Below are 14,418 nucleotides of genomic sequence, written 5' to 3' on the forward strand. Positions count from 1 at the left end.
AATGGTTCTTAGTTCCTTTGCACACTCCTAATCAAGATCAAGTATTCCAAGCCTTTTTTATTCAAGTTAAGCTCAACTGGGGATGTCAATACTAAGTTAAGTTTCAAGCACAAAATATGAGAGCTGAGTTGAGCTTAAAATTAGCGGAGTATCACCTCAACTTGACTGGATGATAGGGGTCAAGTGCCCCCTATCATCGATGTTCTATTTCCCACTCAGGAACTGAGACCGGACTAGTGCCCCTTAGAATTAGACTTGATTAGATGATCCATTCTGTCCAATTTTCGGTGTGGGCTAATGAAACCGTTGCATATTTAGTTTTCAAACTTTCATTAATAATTCGATTTCTTTAGATATTTCAAGCATTCTTGCTCATAAACGAAGCCGAACCAAGTGTCCTTTGCATGGCTGAAGCACGGCATGGAAGTATTTGACCCGAAAGATTTATACAAAAACTAATGTACAATGTTAAGTAGAGCATGATAGTAACACCATACGAGTTCTTACCTTAGGTCAAGCCAAGGTTATTCACATTTTAGCAGCATAAGAAACAAATTTCAAACCACAAAGAGACTTTGAATAGGCAAGTCCATCGGGAGCCCCATTAGCTTTAGCAAGTTCTCAGAAAAAACATAACACTCGGATATTTACCTTGATGAGATGCGATTGCAATAGGCCAAAGATAGAGTAAGATAGGAAGACAAGAGTCGAGCAGGAGGGATGTGAGTGACTTAGGCGAGAGTTTAGCGAGAGAGTGAGACCACAATAAGGAGGCAAGAGTAAGGTGAGCGAATTAGCGAGAACGTGACTAAGATTAGGGTTTTTGTTTAGATTTTTGAAAGATGGAGAGAGTGAGTCATGTGTCATGAGCCCATAGTTCATTGACCGCGGAATAGCACATGCGGCACTTGGTGAGCGGATAACACTAGGTTTGCCTTCCTTCTATAGTTGTTGTAAAGAATAATAGGGTGAATAGCTTCCTCGTATTAGATCATATCACGCCTAATTTAGCTTGGGCATTTAGTTCATCAAGTGAAATAACATTATCATTTTAGGAACAACAACTGATTTCTTAGGCATGAGAAAGTGACTAAGTTTAGGATTCATGTTCATATTTTTGAAAAGATGGAGAGAATGAGTCATATGTCACAAGCCAATAGTTCCTTGGCTGCAAAATAGCCTATATGGCACTTGGTGAGTGAATAACATCAAGCTAGCCTTCCTTCTATAGTTGTTTCAAAGAATAATATGACGAATAACTTCATTGTATTTAGCAATGAAACAAGTTATATGTTCATTGAAAATCCTAAAACTTGTCATAATAGTGTGATTAAGTCGTAAAATTTGCCAAAAATATAATTAAATCCTAAAACTTGTCAAATTAGTTCAATTGAGCATTTTCATTAACTCTGCTCAATTTGGCTAACAGAAAATACTAATGTGATTTTAAAAAAAAAATATATTATCTCTCTTACGTGGTGATGATGTGGCTAAATCATGAAGTATAACACTAAAACAATGCTGTTTTGGTCTAAAAAATAAGCTAAATTAAAAAAAAGAAAAGAAAAAAAAGTCGGGGGAGTAGGGTTGAAAGCCCTTGTTGCTGTTGCCACCGGCCCACTATCACTAGGAGGGACCGATGAGAGGGGGGGTGAGCCAGCATGGGTTGTTGGGCCTCGACCAAGGGCCATTGATCGTCATTGATAGAAGCAAAGGCCTTGTAGGTAGAGGTGTCCAAAACCCGACTCGACCCAACCTGAACACCACCCAAACACGAATCGAACATGAAACAAATTAAGTACATATTTCGAGTCTTAATATTATTTGGGTAATGATTATAAAACAAGTAAATAAATATGTTTTGGGTCGGGGTAGGGTCGAAACATTGTTCGGCCCCAAAACACGTTATTGAGCCAAAACAATGAAATAAATACATCCTCTCATCTAAAGCCAAACACATCAAACCCTAATTGATTCCAACTTCTCCTCCGATGACTGTGCCTTCTCCTTCTCATTGACTCCGCCACCGTCGATGATTGCGCCTTCTCGTCAACTTCGCCGTTGCCCTCTTCTTTGCTCCTCACATTCTAGGGTTTTGCTTTGCAGTAGGATCTTCGAAGGAGCTTCCGCAGCAGGTTTGGCATATGTAGCCACCGCTACGCTCCACCTGCGTCAACCCTCATCTCCCTTGAAAGCTTTTCTTGTAGCTTTTCTTCTCTCGAGGTGTGAACTCTCTCTCTCTCTCTCTCTCTCTCTCTCTCTCTGGTTTGGCTATTGGAACTTTGGAAATAGTGCTCAGATTCAGAGGTTCACTATTCAAGGGAGTGGTTGAGGCTCCCGACCAGTCAAACCTCTTTGTACGAGTTGTCTTTGTAATTGGTTGCTGCAAAATTGGGGAGGTTGACCAATTCCATTCCGTGCTCACATGAGGAAGACAATGAGGTTGCTGAGGACGCGGTGCGATTAGGCATTGGGTTAAGAAGAGGAGGAGGGTGGAAATCGAGCACAGAGAGAAGGGGAAGAGATTAAAGGATCCAGCATCATCTGGTGGTCTGTTTATATCTTACTCCTAGGTAGACGACAATAGGACAACTAATTTGAAAGAGAGATTCATGCTCATATGTTCTACCAGCTGAGAAATGGAATTCGACTTCTAACCTCACCCACTCACAGATTTTTTTGACTCTTTGTGCTCCCGCTTGAAATAGAAGAGAGAGAATGTTAGAGGCAAGGAATCTTGTGAAGGATCTTCAAGTTGGGTCATCATTGCTTCCGATTGCCATATCTTCAAAGTCTAGGTTATTAGACCCCTTCTAACATTAATCCCTTCTTGTTGCCGATTGATTGATTTATTCAATGGTTGATTCTTGGTGGGATTAGTGCATGTGCATTTTGGTGATTCAAGGTTTTGAGTCACTATTGTTCATCTGATTTTGGATGTTCGGTGTCTGCACACGAAGAAAATGAGATGAAACTAATTCAAGCTTTTGAGCTGATTTTTGGAGGGAAGCTTCATCTCTCTCCCCTCTTCACTTCTACCGAACAGTTTCGCAAATGAAGGTCTACATTCAGAGAAATCAACTACCTTAGATTCCGATTTTCTGCCCAGTTTCACCTCTAGTTTTTTGGCTGGTCTTCTACTCCATTTGGGAGTTCCTATGGGTGCTTTCGGTTGATTTTTGGAGGAAAGTCTCCCCTCACCTAGTCCTTCCTAACCTTCGAAAGGCTTCGATTGGATTGAGCTGGGTGTGGAGATCTGTTTGATCAAGGAGCTGCGCGCGCGAGTGGGTCTACGAGCGTCTGGAGCTGCTCGGCCTTGTCTTGCAGACTTGAGGGGAGCAAATTGGCTGTTCGGTTCTTCTTTGGTGATAGTTTCCTAGATTATTCTGGAACGGTCTCCACTGAATTCGATTCCCAGGTTAGTTCTCCCTCCTCCCTTGCGTTTATCGCTGATGCACTTGGTGTCTATTCGTTTTTGGTGCGGTTATGCTTAGTGTGTTCTGCTGCTGTTTTCTGAAGGTTGGTGGATTCGTTACCTTGCCTTCGATGTTCTGTTTTCTAGTTAATTGTGGGATACAGTCCAGCTGTTTGTAGAAATGTCTACAAAACCTGTTCTGGCCGCTAATGCTTCTTTAAGTCGATCTTCGGCTGTCAACTCTATGGGGCATCTGAAGCCCACTCTTGGCAATGCTATGCCGTCGGTTCAACCTTGTCTAGTTATGGCTTCCTCATCTGGTGAAGCTGATTCGAGGAGCAAGCTGAAAGGTCCGTAGGTGCTGCCCTCCAGGCCGCATCGCTTGAGAGGCAAAAGTCGCATGCGGTCGGCCTCCAAGCGCCCTGTGCAGCCTTCGGCTAGTCACCACGAAGCCCCAGCACGCTCTTGGGCAAATGTGACTCGGCTGGCGGTAAAAGGGTCCGACTTATCATTTGTTCCTCCTACATTTATGGATGGAGAGGCTGTGGTGAACCTTTCGGATGAAGCCCTTGATGCCATGGACCCGGAGTGGCATGATTGTTTGGTGGGTTATCAAGTTGGGAGGAGGAAACTCCTATTCGGTTTGATGGAGCAATCCTTGAGGAAGACTTGGGGCTCCAAGCTCGAAGAGATGTTCGCCAATGATCAAGGATTTCTCTTCCTCCAAATCTTGGACCCTGGGGTTAGGAGGAAAATCCTTGAAAATTGGCCGATGACCATCGCTAGAGTGCCGCTCATTCTAAGGCAATGGAAGTCTCTTATGGACCTCAAAAGAGAAGACCAATCCACCATCCCGGTTTGGATCCGTTTGCGAAACTTACCACTTGAATGCTGGACGGTGCCGGCAATGAGCGCCATTGCAAGTGTGGTGGGGAAGCCTCTCTATGTTGATCAGCGGACTAATCAAATGAAGATAGTATCCTTTGCAAGAATATGTGTCGAGATCACGGCGAATCAACCAAGAGTGGAGTCGGCCAAAGTCGTCTTGAAGGGAGTTTCTCGTACCATCGACATTCAATATGAATGGCTCTCAGCTGAGTGCCCGGATTGCAGAGCTTTTGGCCACAACTGTCGAGCCCCCCCACGCGAACAAAATGCTGATGGGCGCACCTCCAACCCAAGATAGTCAATTCGTCGCCCGGCCAGACCCGCCCCTGCTTCGTTGGCCGCCCCTTCCCATTCTGTTGTGGTTGAGTTGGATCCGTAAAAGACAACTGCTCCCCTTCCTATAGCTGATGCTTTCGGTTTAGTTGTGCCTAATGCCGTGGTCGAATCCGTCCCTCCTTAGTCCGCATTTGGCCCTGCTCAAGTCTAGTCCACTCCAATCCCGTTGCTGTCCATTCCCCTAGAGGCTGAGGATCTTCCGGTGGTGGGTGCTCCTCCTCAGCCCGCCCAGGAATAGCCTTGGAAGAAGGTCAAGGGCAGGAAGAAGAAAAATCACGTCCCCTTCGTGTGGGAGTCACCCAGTTCCTCCTACATTTATGGATGGACAGCCCTCTCGAGACAAAGCCCCGGCTGTTGATCCACCTCCGCCTGCAGCGGGTCCTTCTCCACCCGCTCCTATTCGAAAGACGGTAAGGGCCTGCATGTTTTCATTTTTTTTTTGTTTATGAACATAAAATTTGTTTTTTTGTTACCGGGAACAAAAAAAGAACAGAAACGCGTTTGTTTGCGTTTTTGTTCAAAATCATATTTTTTGTTCTCGGATCACAAAAAGAATAAAAATGAGAAATAAAAAAAAATTGTTTCTTGCTCGAGAAACACTTCTCTATTTTCTTCTTTTCTTCTTCTTTTTTCTTCTTCTTTTCTTTGGCCGGTCACCGGCCTTAGCCATGGCTGGCGACCGGCCGGCGACGCCGTCAAGGGCCGGCGACGCCGTCGTGGGTCGGCGACGCTCGGCCTCGTCGGATCTGGTGAGGCCGAGCCTCGTCGGCCCCGGCGACGCTCGGCCTCGCCGGATCAGGTGAGGCCAAGCTCGCCCAGCCACCGGCGAGGCTCGGCCTCACCGGATCCGGGCGAGCCCGAGCTCGCCCGCCAAGGTGAGCCCGAGCCTCGCCCAACCACGACGAGGCTTGGCCTCACCGGGGTCGGCAAGCCCTAGCCGAGGTCGCCGGCCCGTCGGCCGATCGCCGAGCCCGCGACCGGCCGAAAGAAGAAAAATAAAAATAAAGGAAAAAAGGAAAAATAAAATAAAAATATTAAAAATTAAAAGAAACAAAAAAGAATAAAATCTACCAAACGTGTTTCTATTCATTTTTTATTCTCGTAACAAATTTACCAAACACATCTTTTCGGTAAAAAATTGTTCCCAGGACAAAACACTTTTTTCTATTTCTATTCCCTAGAACAATTTTTGAACAAAAACATTACCAAACGCGCCCTAAGGGTATCCAGTGCTCCCCCCCAAGGTGATCATTTCTCTCACAGCAGACCCAACACAACTCCCAGTTCTCTCCTCCAACGTGGATCATGGATTGGAGTCGGAAGTCGCGGTTTCTTTTGCATCGTCGGACGAGGAGGATATAACATCCCCTGGTTCGCCTTTTCATCAGCAGCCTCATGCCACGACAACAGTGGAGACCATCCAAGTCGGCTTCTTACACTTGCCCCAGATTCGATACCGAATGAGTCCATTGGCGACTGTCGCAACCAATTTTTCGGGGTGTGAACCACCTAGGGTTTGGCTAATGGATTGTTAAGCCTAGACTTAACTCGGGCTCTCCCAAGCCCATATACCAATTCGCGACTTAGGTTTGAATTGTTAACATGCCATTGAATTTTAACTAGGAGTCGCCACTAATCTATTTTTGGTGAGTCGATTAGAAACCCAAGTAAAGTAACGGGAGTTTTACTTTACTTCTACGAACCAGAGATTTGGGTACGGGGACTTGGTTACGCTAGAATTTTTTAACGCCCTTTCGGTACCTTTCTTTTTATTTCGAAAAATGTTGGCAAGCAGTTTGAATCAATTTTAATTTACTTTCATAACATGTGAGGTGATCACACAGGTGCGCAAACCACCAATTTAACACCCAAGAAAGCAAATAAATAAAATGCAGGACTTACCTTATAGCAATGAAAGCATCTGCATGGTTAGTTTGGAATTCACATCAGCAATCCTAAATATGATTTCTAATTAACACGCAATTTCTTTTTTTGTTTTCACTTAATTAAGAGAATCATGCTTTATGCAATGCATGCCACTAATTTAACATGAAATGATATGACATGACGACATGACTTAGCTATATGATCTAAGTGATATGACATAAATAAGCATGTAGTCTATCCTGAAGCATGAGATGGGTTTATTCTAAAAAATAATTTTTTTTGTATTTTCCATGAGATTCGAAGTTAAAGAAATGCAACACTTAAACATGCAATCTAAATTAATCTAATGACGGGCAATTTCTAATTAAATGAACCTACCAAAAATTACTAAATGACGTGCATTGTATGAACCTAATTCTATATGACGTGCACATTTTTATTTTCCTAATAAGCATGCAATCTATCATAATATGCAATGACGTGCAAAGAATGCCCTAATTCTAATTTTTTCTTTTTTTATTATGAAATTCGAAATTAAAACTGCCAAATAATTAAACATGAAACTTAAATTAAACAAAAACTAACATCCTAAATGAATGCTTTTTTGGATTTTTTATTTAAGAAATTCGAAATAAATTTCCTGTCCTAAACATGCAACATAACCTTAAAACCAGTAATATCCTAACATGCATTTAACCTAACTCAAATAAATATTTTTGGGTTTTTCTTTTATGGGAGCAATCAAATAGAGGCATCAAGAAAGCATGGCACCAAATCAAGCAAGATATCATCCATGTCCATTTAATTTAGGGAAATAAATTGACGAATCGCATCTCGCGCATGAGATTAGATTGGCCAATTTTTAAATAAAATCACGAATCGTATCTCGAGCGTGAGATCGGATTGGTGATTTTTCCGTGCGATTGCGGGTCGTATTTCGAGCATGAAATCGGACCATCAATCATATGCACGTTGCGAAATTAGGAAGATTTCCTAATTTGAAAGGCCACTCGAAATTACGGACATCATAGCGTATCGGGAATTTCCATCACATGCATCAACGGATATTTCAAATGAGGAAATGAAATATTCGGAAATCAAATAGAACGAAATTTTTACCTAATCCGATATTGATTTCCAAATTTGGACCTTGCACAATTGGACCGGGATCGCAATCGGTGGGCAACAAGGTGGTGGATGACAACTAACAGTGGATCGTGGTGGCGATCTCTGCGGCAGACAGAGGTTCGGCTTGGACAGCAGCCGAGATGGTGGATTCACGGTGATGCCTCGATGATTTGAGACAAGTGATGGCTCACGAGGCGGTGGGGAGGTGCACGGCTAACTCCCGGCCTTACGACATAGACTTCTCGGCATGCCCGCAACACTAGGAACTTGCAAAGACAATTAGGAGACACCTTTCTTTGTTTTCTTTTTATATATATGCACCAAGATCTATGGTGGAGGATGATGACTAAGTGGAAACTCCCTTTGCTACATGTACCCTCCTCAAGGTCCAGACGGTGGGGAAATTTTGACTGCTTCGCTCGCTGGATTCGGATGAAATTCAATGGGAAATCTGGGTCTCGCTAAGCGGTGCCCGGACTTTCTTTGGAAGTTGCTCACCGACACCGGAATTGCTGGAGATTTCGGTTTCGCTGCAAGGACTAACAAACCAAGCCAAAAATCACCACTCGCTTCGTCTCTCGGGGTATCGAGTTCCCTTGTATTGATTTTCTGTTGACCTACAAAGAGAAAAAGAAGCAAGAAACTTTTTCCCCTTTTTTTTACGTCTCCTCCCAATCGTGGCTATCATTTTCTATATCGTGGGATTCAACCAACATTAGAATATTTCAAGGAATGGCAACAGAATATATGGGAACCAAATTAACCGAAATTCTTTTTTGATGTCACGCGTTTCCGAATTTGGACTTGTCGGACGGCGGGAGTGGGGATGGTCACCGTGGCTTGCAAATCACACTCGGGATCATCGAGAGCGGAGTCAATTCATGTGCGGTGGAATCCTTTCTTCAAATGTGTGGATGTGTTCTCTCGCTTCTTTGATCGCACACATCTTTATAAATTTTTTAATGTACCCACCGCCACATGTTGCTTGGATGAGCATCAAGGTGGAGCAAATTGTAGGATTGAACTGCTGGGATTCATGGCTCACGGATGCTTCATCAGAGGGGATCACGACGCAGCTGAGGATGCTAGTGCAGCAGCTCGTCCCGATGGTGGTCTCGCAATGTGGGGCAGCGTTGCGAGCATGAGAGCGCGGCGATGTGGCCGGCGGGACTCACGTGGCAAGGGAATCTCGACCAAGCTTGGTGAAGCACTCTATCTCTCTCTTATCTCACGGTGTGTCTCGTGTATTCAGAATTGCCCCCCCCCTCAATGTGGCCATATGTATCAATATGTCTGGCCTCCCCGTTGCTTGTCTATAGATGGTCCTTTTATAGTTAAGAATAACCTAGGCTTTCAAGGAAAGAGAATAAATCTACATATTATGTTTTAGTTCTTTCCTATTCTTGTGATTTTTTTCTGTGACCATGCCAGTGAAGAAGAAATTCCACTTTCCCCTTTTTGTTTTGAATATATCCTCCCCCTTGGTGTGAAGATACGAAAAAAACAATCTACCGATCCTTTTGCTTATTCACTTCCCGCAATAGCCCTTTTTCAACCGTAGAAAGAATAAATTTCAGCAAAACCTTTCCGGTTTCTCTCCATCTATGTTTGCCGATCACCTCACTAGCAATCCCCCTCATTTCGTGTCCATCGAATCAACCAAATATCTCCAGGATTTTCACTTCCTTTCTCTTCTTTGACGGATAAATTGGTCAACTTTTGGACTTTACTCAAGCAAATGCGTGAGTGGGCAAGGAACCCACAATTGCGGATTTCCGTAGTCGAATCCCATGAGGACCATTCTCATATCAGGCCAATTCTAACGTGGGTGCAGTGAATTGATGATAACCCTTCGAACATCTATATGCAATTGACTAATATTTTTTGTTTAGGGGCTAAAGTTTAGTCCCTAACTTTTATGTATAAAATAAATGATCGGATCGCCAAAATTTAGGTGTCAACAGCGACGTGTTGGACCCCCTCGCCGCAAGCTTCAAAAGCCGAGGTAAGCCTTGCCTCCTTAGTCTTCTTGTATAGTGTAGTTTGTTCTTAGTTTCATTATGTATTTCGGCTTTTGAAATATTCGTGGTCTTATGGATCCTTTGAGGAGAGCCGAGGTTCGTAAATTGGTTCTTTCAAATGGTCTTTGTTTGGTCGGGCTTTTAGAAACTAAAGTCCCGGATTATCTATTTCGTTCTTTATCATCTGGTCTATTGTCGGGGTGGATTTGGTTTGCCAACTATGGTTCGTCTCCAGGGGGCAGAATTTGGGTTGGTTGAGACACTTCGCTGGTTAATTTTGAGGTGATAGTTCCAATGATCAGGTCATCCATGGCAGAGTTAGGCTTCTGTCATCGGGTCTTTGTTGATGCACCTCAGTTGTCTATGCACAACACTCTTTTATTTTTAGAAGGCCCTTATGGGCGGACTTGATCAGGATGAGCTCTTGCATCTACAACCTTCTATGGATGGTTGCTGGTGACTTCAATGCTATTAGAGACTCCTCTGACAGATTTGGCGGTACTAATGCCTAGCCTCCCTCCTTTGAGGATTTTAATCATTGCTTGCATCAGTCGGAGCTTGAAGATTTGAGATATGTGGGCCTTCGGTTTACCTAGTCGACGTCTTCGGGGGCCAATCGGAAAGCGAGAAAGATTGACCGGGTGCTAGTTAACGCTATTTGGAGTTTGCATTTCTCTTACTCTAAAGCGTCGTTTCTGACACCTAGTATTTCTGACCACTCTCCGATGTTGGTCAAAGTGATTCAACCGGTTTTGTGAAGGAAGCCTTTCAAGTTCTTTAATTTCTAGATGGAGCACCCTTCATTTCATGACATTGTCACCTAGATGTGGGAGGCTCAGGGGGAAGGTGTTCCCATTTTTAGATTGGTTACTAAATTAAAAGCATTGAAGAGACGACTCAAGCAACTAAATAGAGATTCATTCTCTAACTTGTCTAAGAGGGTTGCCCAATCCAGGAATGCTCTAAAGTTAGCACAAGAGGACCTACAACAGGATCCGACCAACATCCTCCTAGCGGAGCTAGAGAAGGGGCACCGTAAGTCCTTTGTGGAGTTGAGGAATCAAGAGGAGGCATTCTTTAGACAGAAATCCAGGATCCGCTAGTTGGAGAATGGTGACAAGAACACCAAGTACTTTCACCATTCAGTGACTGCGAGGCAACTGAAGTATAGAATAATCTCGGTCCTTGATAGAAATGAGAATCTTGTCAGCGAGCCGAACCTTGTTCAGGAGACATTCGTTTCTCACTTCAAAGAGCTGTTTGCCTTGCGATCTCTCCCTCCTAGGCCGGCCTTGGAGGACTTACAGCGAGCTATCCGGTGTTCGCTCTCTAAAGCTCAGGTTGCTTCGCTCGCCCATCCATTCTCGGAGATGGAGATTCAGGATACCTTATTCTCTCTAGCCAGAGGAAAGGCTCTAGGGCCAGATGGGTATGGCGTTGAGTTCTTCAAGAGTAACTGAGACCTTGTTGGGTCGTTGGTCATGGATGTAGTGAAGGACTTCTTTGTCACGGGGAGACTTTTGAGAGAGATTAATGCCACAATCCTGGTGTTGATTCCCAAGGTGCCTAATGCGATATCAGTAAATGATTATAGACCTATTGCTTGCTGCAACATGATCTACAAATGTTTTACCAAGGTTTTAGCCAATTGTGTCGTAACTGTTCTTCAGGATACCATTAACCCTTCTCGAAACACCTTCGTTAAGGATCGCCGAATCAGGGATAATATTCTTCTAGCCTAGGAGTTGTTCGTAGGGTTTCATTGTCAGCTGTATACCCTTAAATGTGCTGTGAAAGTGGACTTTCAAAAAGCGTATGACATGGTAGATTGGGACTTTCTTGAGATGGTTCTCCGGGCTTTTCACTTCCCGGACCACTTCATTCGGATTATCATGGTATGTGTGTGCACACCTATGTTTTCTATTTCATTGAATGGAGATCTCCATGGATTCTTCCTTAGCAACCGTGGCCTTTAACAGGGGGACCCTATGTCCCCTTATCTGTTTACCTTGGTGATGGAAGTCTTCTCAGGGATCCTCACTTTCTATGCAGAGCTACTTGGCTTCAACTTCTCCTGGAGGTGCAAGGCCACTCGGTTATCTCATCTATTCTTTGTGGATGATGTGTTTCTATTTTGCCGAGTGGATATGGCCTTCGTCAGGCTTCTTAAAGGCGAGCTTGATACATTCTTGACTTGGAGTGGTTTGATACCAAACAACAGCAAAAGTGAGGTGTTCCTCGCGGGTGGCTCGGATGAATTGAGGACTCAAATCAAGGATGCCCTTGGATTTGTTGAAGGAAAGCTACCGATGTGCTATCTAGGAGCCCTTATCATCTCCTTGAGGCTCGGCAAGGTGGATTGCGTTGTCTTGGTCAATCTCATTACGACGAGGGTGCAATCCTGGACTCATCGCTTTCTCTCATTTGCTGGAAGAGTTCAACTTATAAGGTCAGTGCTCCATGCGATTCAGGCTTATTGGGCTAGTGTGTTTATTATTCCTGTCCCAGTCTTAGATCGTATAGAGCAGGTCCTTAGACAGTTCCTGTGAAAGGGGCCTGGCCTTGGTAAGGGAGGTGCCAAGATATCCTGGGAGGATGTATGTCTCCCTAGGGAGAAAGGTGGTCTTGGGATTCGTAGACTACGAGAGTACAACAAAGCGATTATGCTTAAACATATTTGGACCCTCTTCATTGACAAAGAGTCCTTGTGGTGCAAGTGGATTCACTCTACTTTTCTGAGAGGGAAGAACTTCTTAATGGTTAAGGCTCCGGCCTGCTGCTCTTAGGCTTGGAGGAGAATCCTACACCTGAGACCCGAGGTTCGACTCAATTTCCGCTGGAGGATTGGTGATGGGCGGAGGGTCTCCCTCTGGTTTGATCATTGGCACCAAAGTGGGCTGTTGGATCTAATTTGCTCAGAGCAAACTATCTTAGAGCCGGGGCTTCCTAGGTGTGCAGCCGTTGCGGACCTTTTCTCTAAGCCAGGTTGAGCCTTTAGGATGGTGATGGACTCATGGGGCCAGCTCCCTATTCTTCTCCTTGAGGTTTCAGATAGATTCGTGTGGAGTGTCGATCCGTCTGGTCTCTTCTCGGTGGCTTTTGCATGGCATTGGAAAGCGAGAGTGGATTGGTCATCCTTTATATGGAACAAAACTATCACTCCGATGTACCAATTCAATCTATGGCTGATCATTAAGAACCGTCTTCCGACACAAGCTTTTCTTATGTCCTATGGGAGGATCGGGAGGGAAGTTTGTGCCTTCTGCAAGCTCACGTTGGATTCTATTGACCATCTCTTCTTCGGCTGTGGTATTACTTCGAGTATGGCTTATTTTTGGGTGGCCAAGGGCAATCTCCCGTGGAGAAACGGGTCTTAGGTGGAAAATCTTCAGTGGGCAATGAAATTTCTATCAGGTAAGGACTTCTATCATGCTATAGGGCGCTTCTCTTTTGCTGCACTCTGCCACCTTATTTGGAGGTATAGGAACGACATTCTCTTCAGAGGTCATCCAGTGGTGCCTGTGGTTGTCAAGAAGCATCTCATTAAAGTGGTCAAGGACAAAGCCTTAACCTTTAGAAGCGTCGAAGATTGCCCGAGAAATAGAAGGCTTCAACGGAATTGGGGGCTCAACCCTTCTATTTTCTCTTCTCCTACGCCGACCGCCTAGTATCTCCTTCAGTGTGTATTGCGGCCGCCTCCCTGTTTTTTGCGCCTTCCTCGGCGGCCTTGCCTCGGATCTTCGGGTTCTCCTTATTGTTGTTCCTTGGTTGGTGTTGTTCTCTTTGTTTCCCCGACCCTGTGTGGCTGTCTTGTCTTTGTTTTCGGCCGTCTGTGTTGGCCAGCTTGCTTTGACCGCTATGCGGTGTTCTTTTGCATTAGGCGCCCTTTCACTCCTTTTGACGTTGTGTCTCTTTGAGTGAAAGTTTTGTGGTGCCTAATCTTCTGTAATTATTTGTTCTTTGCTCAATATATCATTACCTTTACCCCAAAAAAAAAAAAAAAAACTAATTCGAGCTTTTTTGCATGTTCAATAAAGCATGTTTAGTTGTCCTGTTATATTTATTAGCTTGCCATTCCTATTAGGCGCAAAGATCTATTAAGTTATTCTCTTCCCCCAGTTTGCTATGGTGTAATGAGATAACTATAGCAGCTTTTCATTAGGTTTCGTGTCAATGGTGGTGAATTTTCCTTATGTTATCTGAGCAGTCGTAGAGCATGTATAACAGGATTATCAGGATTTATGAGCTTATTACAAGTTTAGGTTGATTTTATCACCCTATCTAGGTAGCGTGGAAATTGACTACAAAGTTCTCAGAACTAATGTGTACTAAATTCAGGTTAAATGGAAAGATTACCTTGATTGATGAGGTTCTACTTCCACAGCTATTTCTTTCTTGTTCTCGATTCTTGAAGCACCTTGAGGGGTGATGATAAGTGGAAAGATGAACAATCTCCTGTGAACCATTTGTTTATACCTATGATTTAAAGTAGCATTTTCTCCACGAGTATGTGGAAATTCCTTCTCATAAGATTCTCCAAGGATGTATAGTGAAATGGTGAGTCTGCTTAGTCATCATATTGGTTTTTTTCCCTTTTACTTTATCACCTGCAGCATCTATGGCATCCATCAAAATTGATGTTAGATCTTCAAGTTCATGAATTTTGTGCTCTTTGCATGTTTTTGTTTTAGGTTTCTATTTTTCTTTCATGCTGATTTTGTTGTTGGGTCTTTGAAGATTTTC

At 43.9% G+C, this 14,418-nt stretch overlaps 3 protein-coding genes across 3 annotated transcripts; all 3 read left to right on the top strand.

Annotated features, from left to right (window-relative positions):
* Positions 1-3,596: 3,596 nt before the first annotated feature.
* LOC104452854 lies at positions 3,597-4,601 on the top strand. The gene is made up of 2 exons (XM_010067347.2): positions 3,597-3,765; positions 3,913-4,601. The coding sequence occupies exons 1-2, from the start codon at positions 3,597-3,599 to the stop codon at positions 4,599-4,601; spliced, it is 858 nt and encodes a 285-aa protein (XP_010065649.2).
* A 4,089-nt stretch (positions 4,602-8,690) lies between these two features.
* On the top strand, positions 8,691-12,224 carry LOC120296051. The gene is made up of 5 exons (XM_039317698.1): positions 8,691-8,887; positions 10,631-10,710; positions 10,822-11,127; positions 11,473-11,570; positions 11,655-12,224. The coding sequence occupies exons 1-5, from the start codon at positions 8,691-8,693 to the stop codon at positions 12,222-12,224; spliced, it is 1,251 nt and encodes a 416-aa protein (XP_039173632.1).
* Positions 12,225-12,674: 450 nt separating this feature from the next.
* LOC120296053 lies at positions 12,675-13,343 on the top strand. Its single transcript, XM_039317706.1, has 2 exons — positions 12,675-12,984; positions 13,090-13,343. Exons 1-2 carry the CDS (start codon positions 12,675-12,677, stop codon positions 13,341-13,343), a joined length of 564 nt encoding a protein of 187 aa, XP_039173640.1.
* Positions 13,344-14,418: the final 1,075 nt, after the last annotated feature.

The sequence above is a fragment of the Eucalyptus grandis genome, chromosome 1, assembly GCF_016545825.1.
Source record: "Eucalyptus grandis isolate ANBG69807.140 chromosome 1, ASM1654582v1, whole genome shotgun sequence".
NCBI lineage: Eukaryota > Viridiplantae > Streptophyta > Magnoliopsida > Myrtales > Myrtaceae > Eucalyptus > Eucalyptus grandis.

Bases quoted from the DNA above. Each gene is read 5' to 3' on its own strand.
- LOC104452854 (XM_010067347.2), top strand. From the start codon at position 3,597: ATGTCTACAAAACCTGTTCTGGCCGCTAATGCTTCTTTAAGTCGATCT. The intron at 3,766-3,912 runs GTCCGTAGGTGC...TGGCGGTAAAAG, and splicing joins TTCGAGGAGCAAGCTGAAAG to GGTCCGACTTATCATTTGTT.
- LOC120296051 (XM_039317698.1), top strand. From the start codon at position 8,691: ATGGCTCACGGATGCTTCATCAGAGGGGATCACGACGCAGCTGAGGAT. The intron at 10,711-10,821 runs GTAAGTCCTTTG...TTCACCATTCAG, and splicing joins GGAGCTAGAGAAGGGGCACC to TGACTGCGAGGCAACTGAAG. The intron at 11,571-11,654 runs GTATGTGTGTGC...GGCCTTTAACAG, and splicing joins ACTTCATTCGGATTATCATG to GGGGACCCTATGTCCCCTTA.
- LOC120296053 (XM_039317706.1), top strand. From the start codon at position 12,675: ATGGTGATGGACTCATGGGGCCAGCTCCCTATTCTTCTCCTTGAGGTT. The intron at 12,985-13,089 runs GTATTACTTCGA...AATTTCTATCAG, and splicing joins CCATCTCTTCTTCGGCTGTG to GTAAGGACTTCTATCATGCT.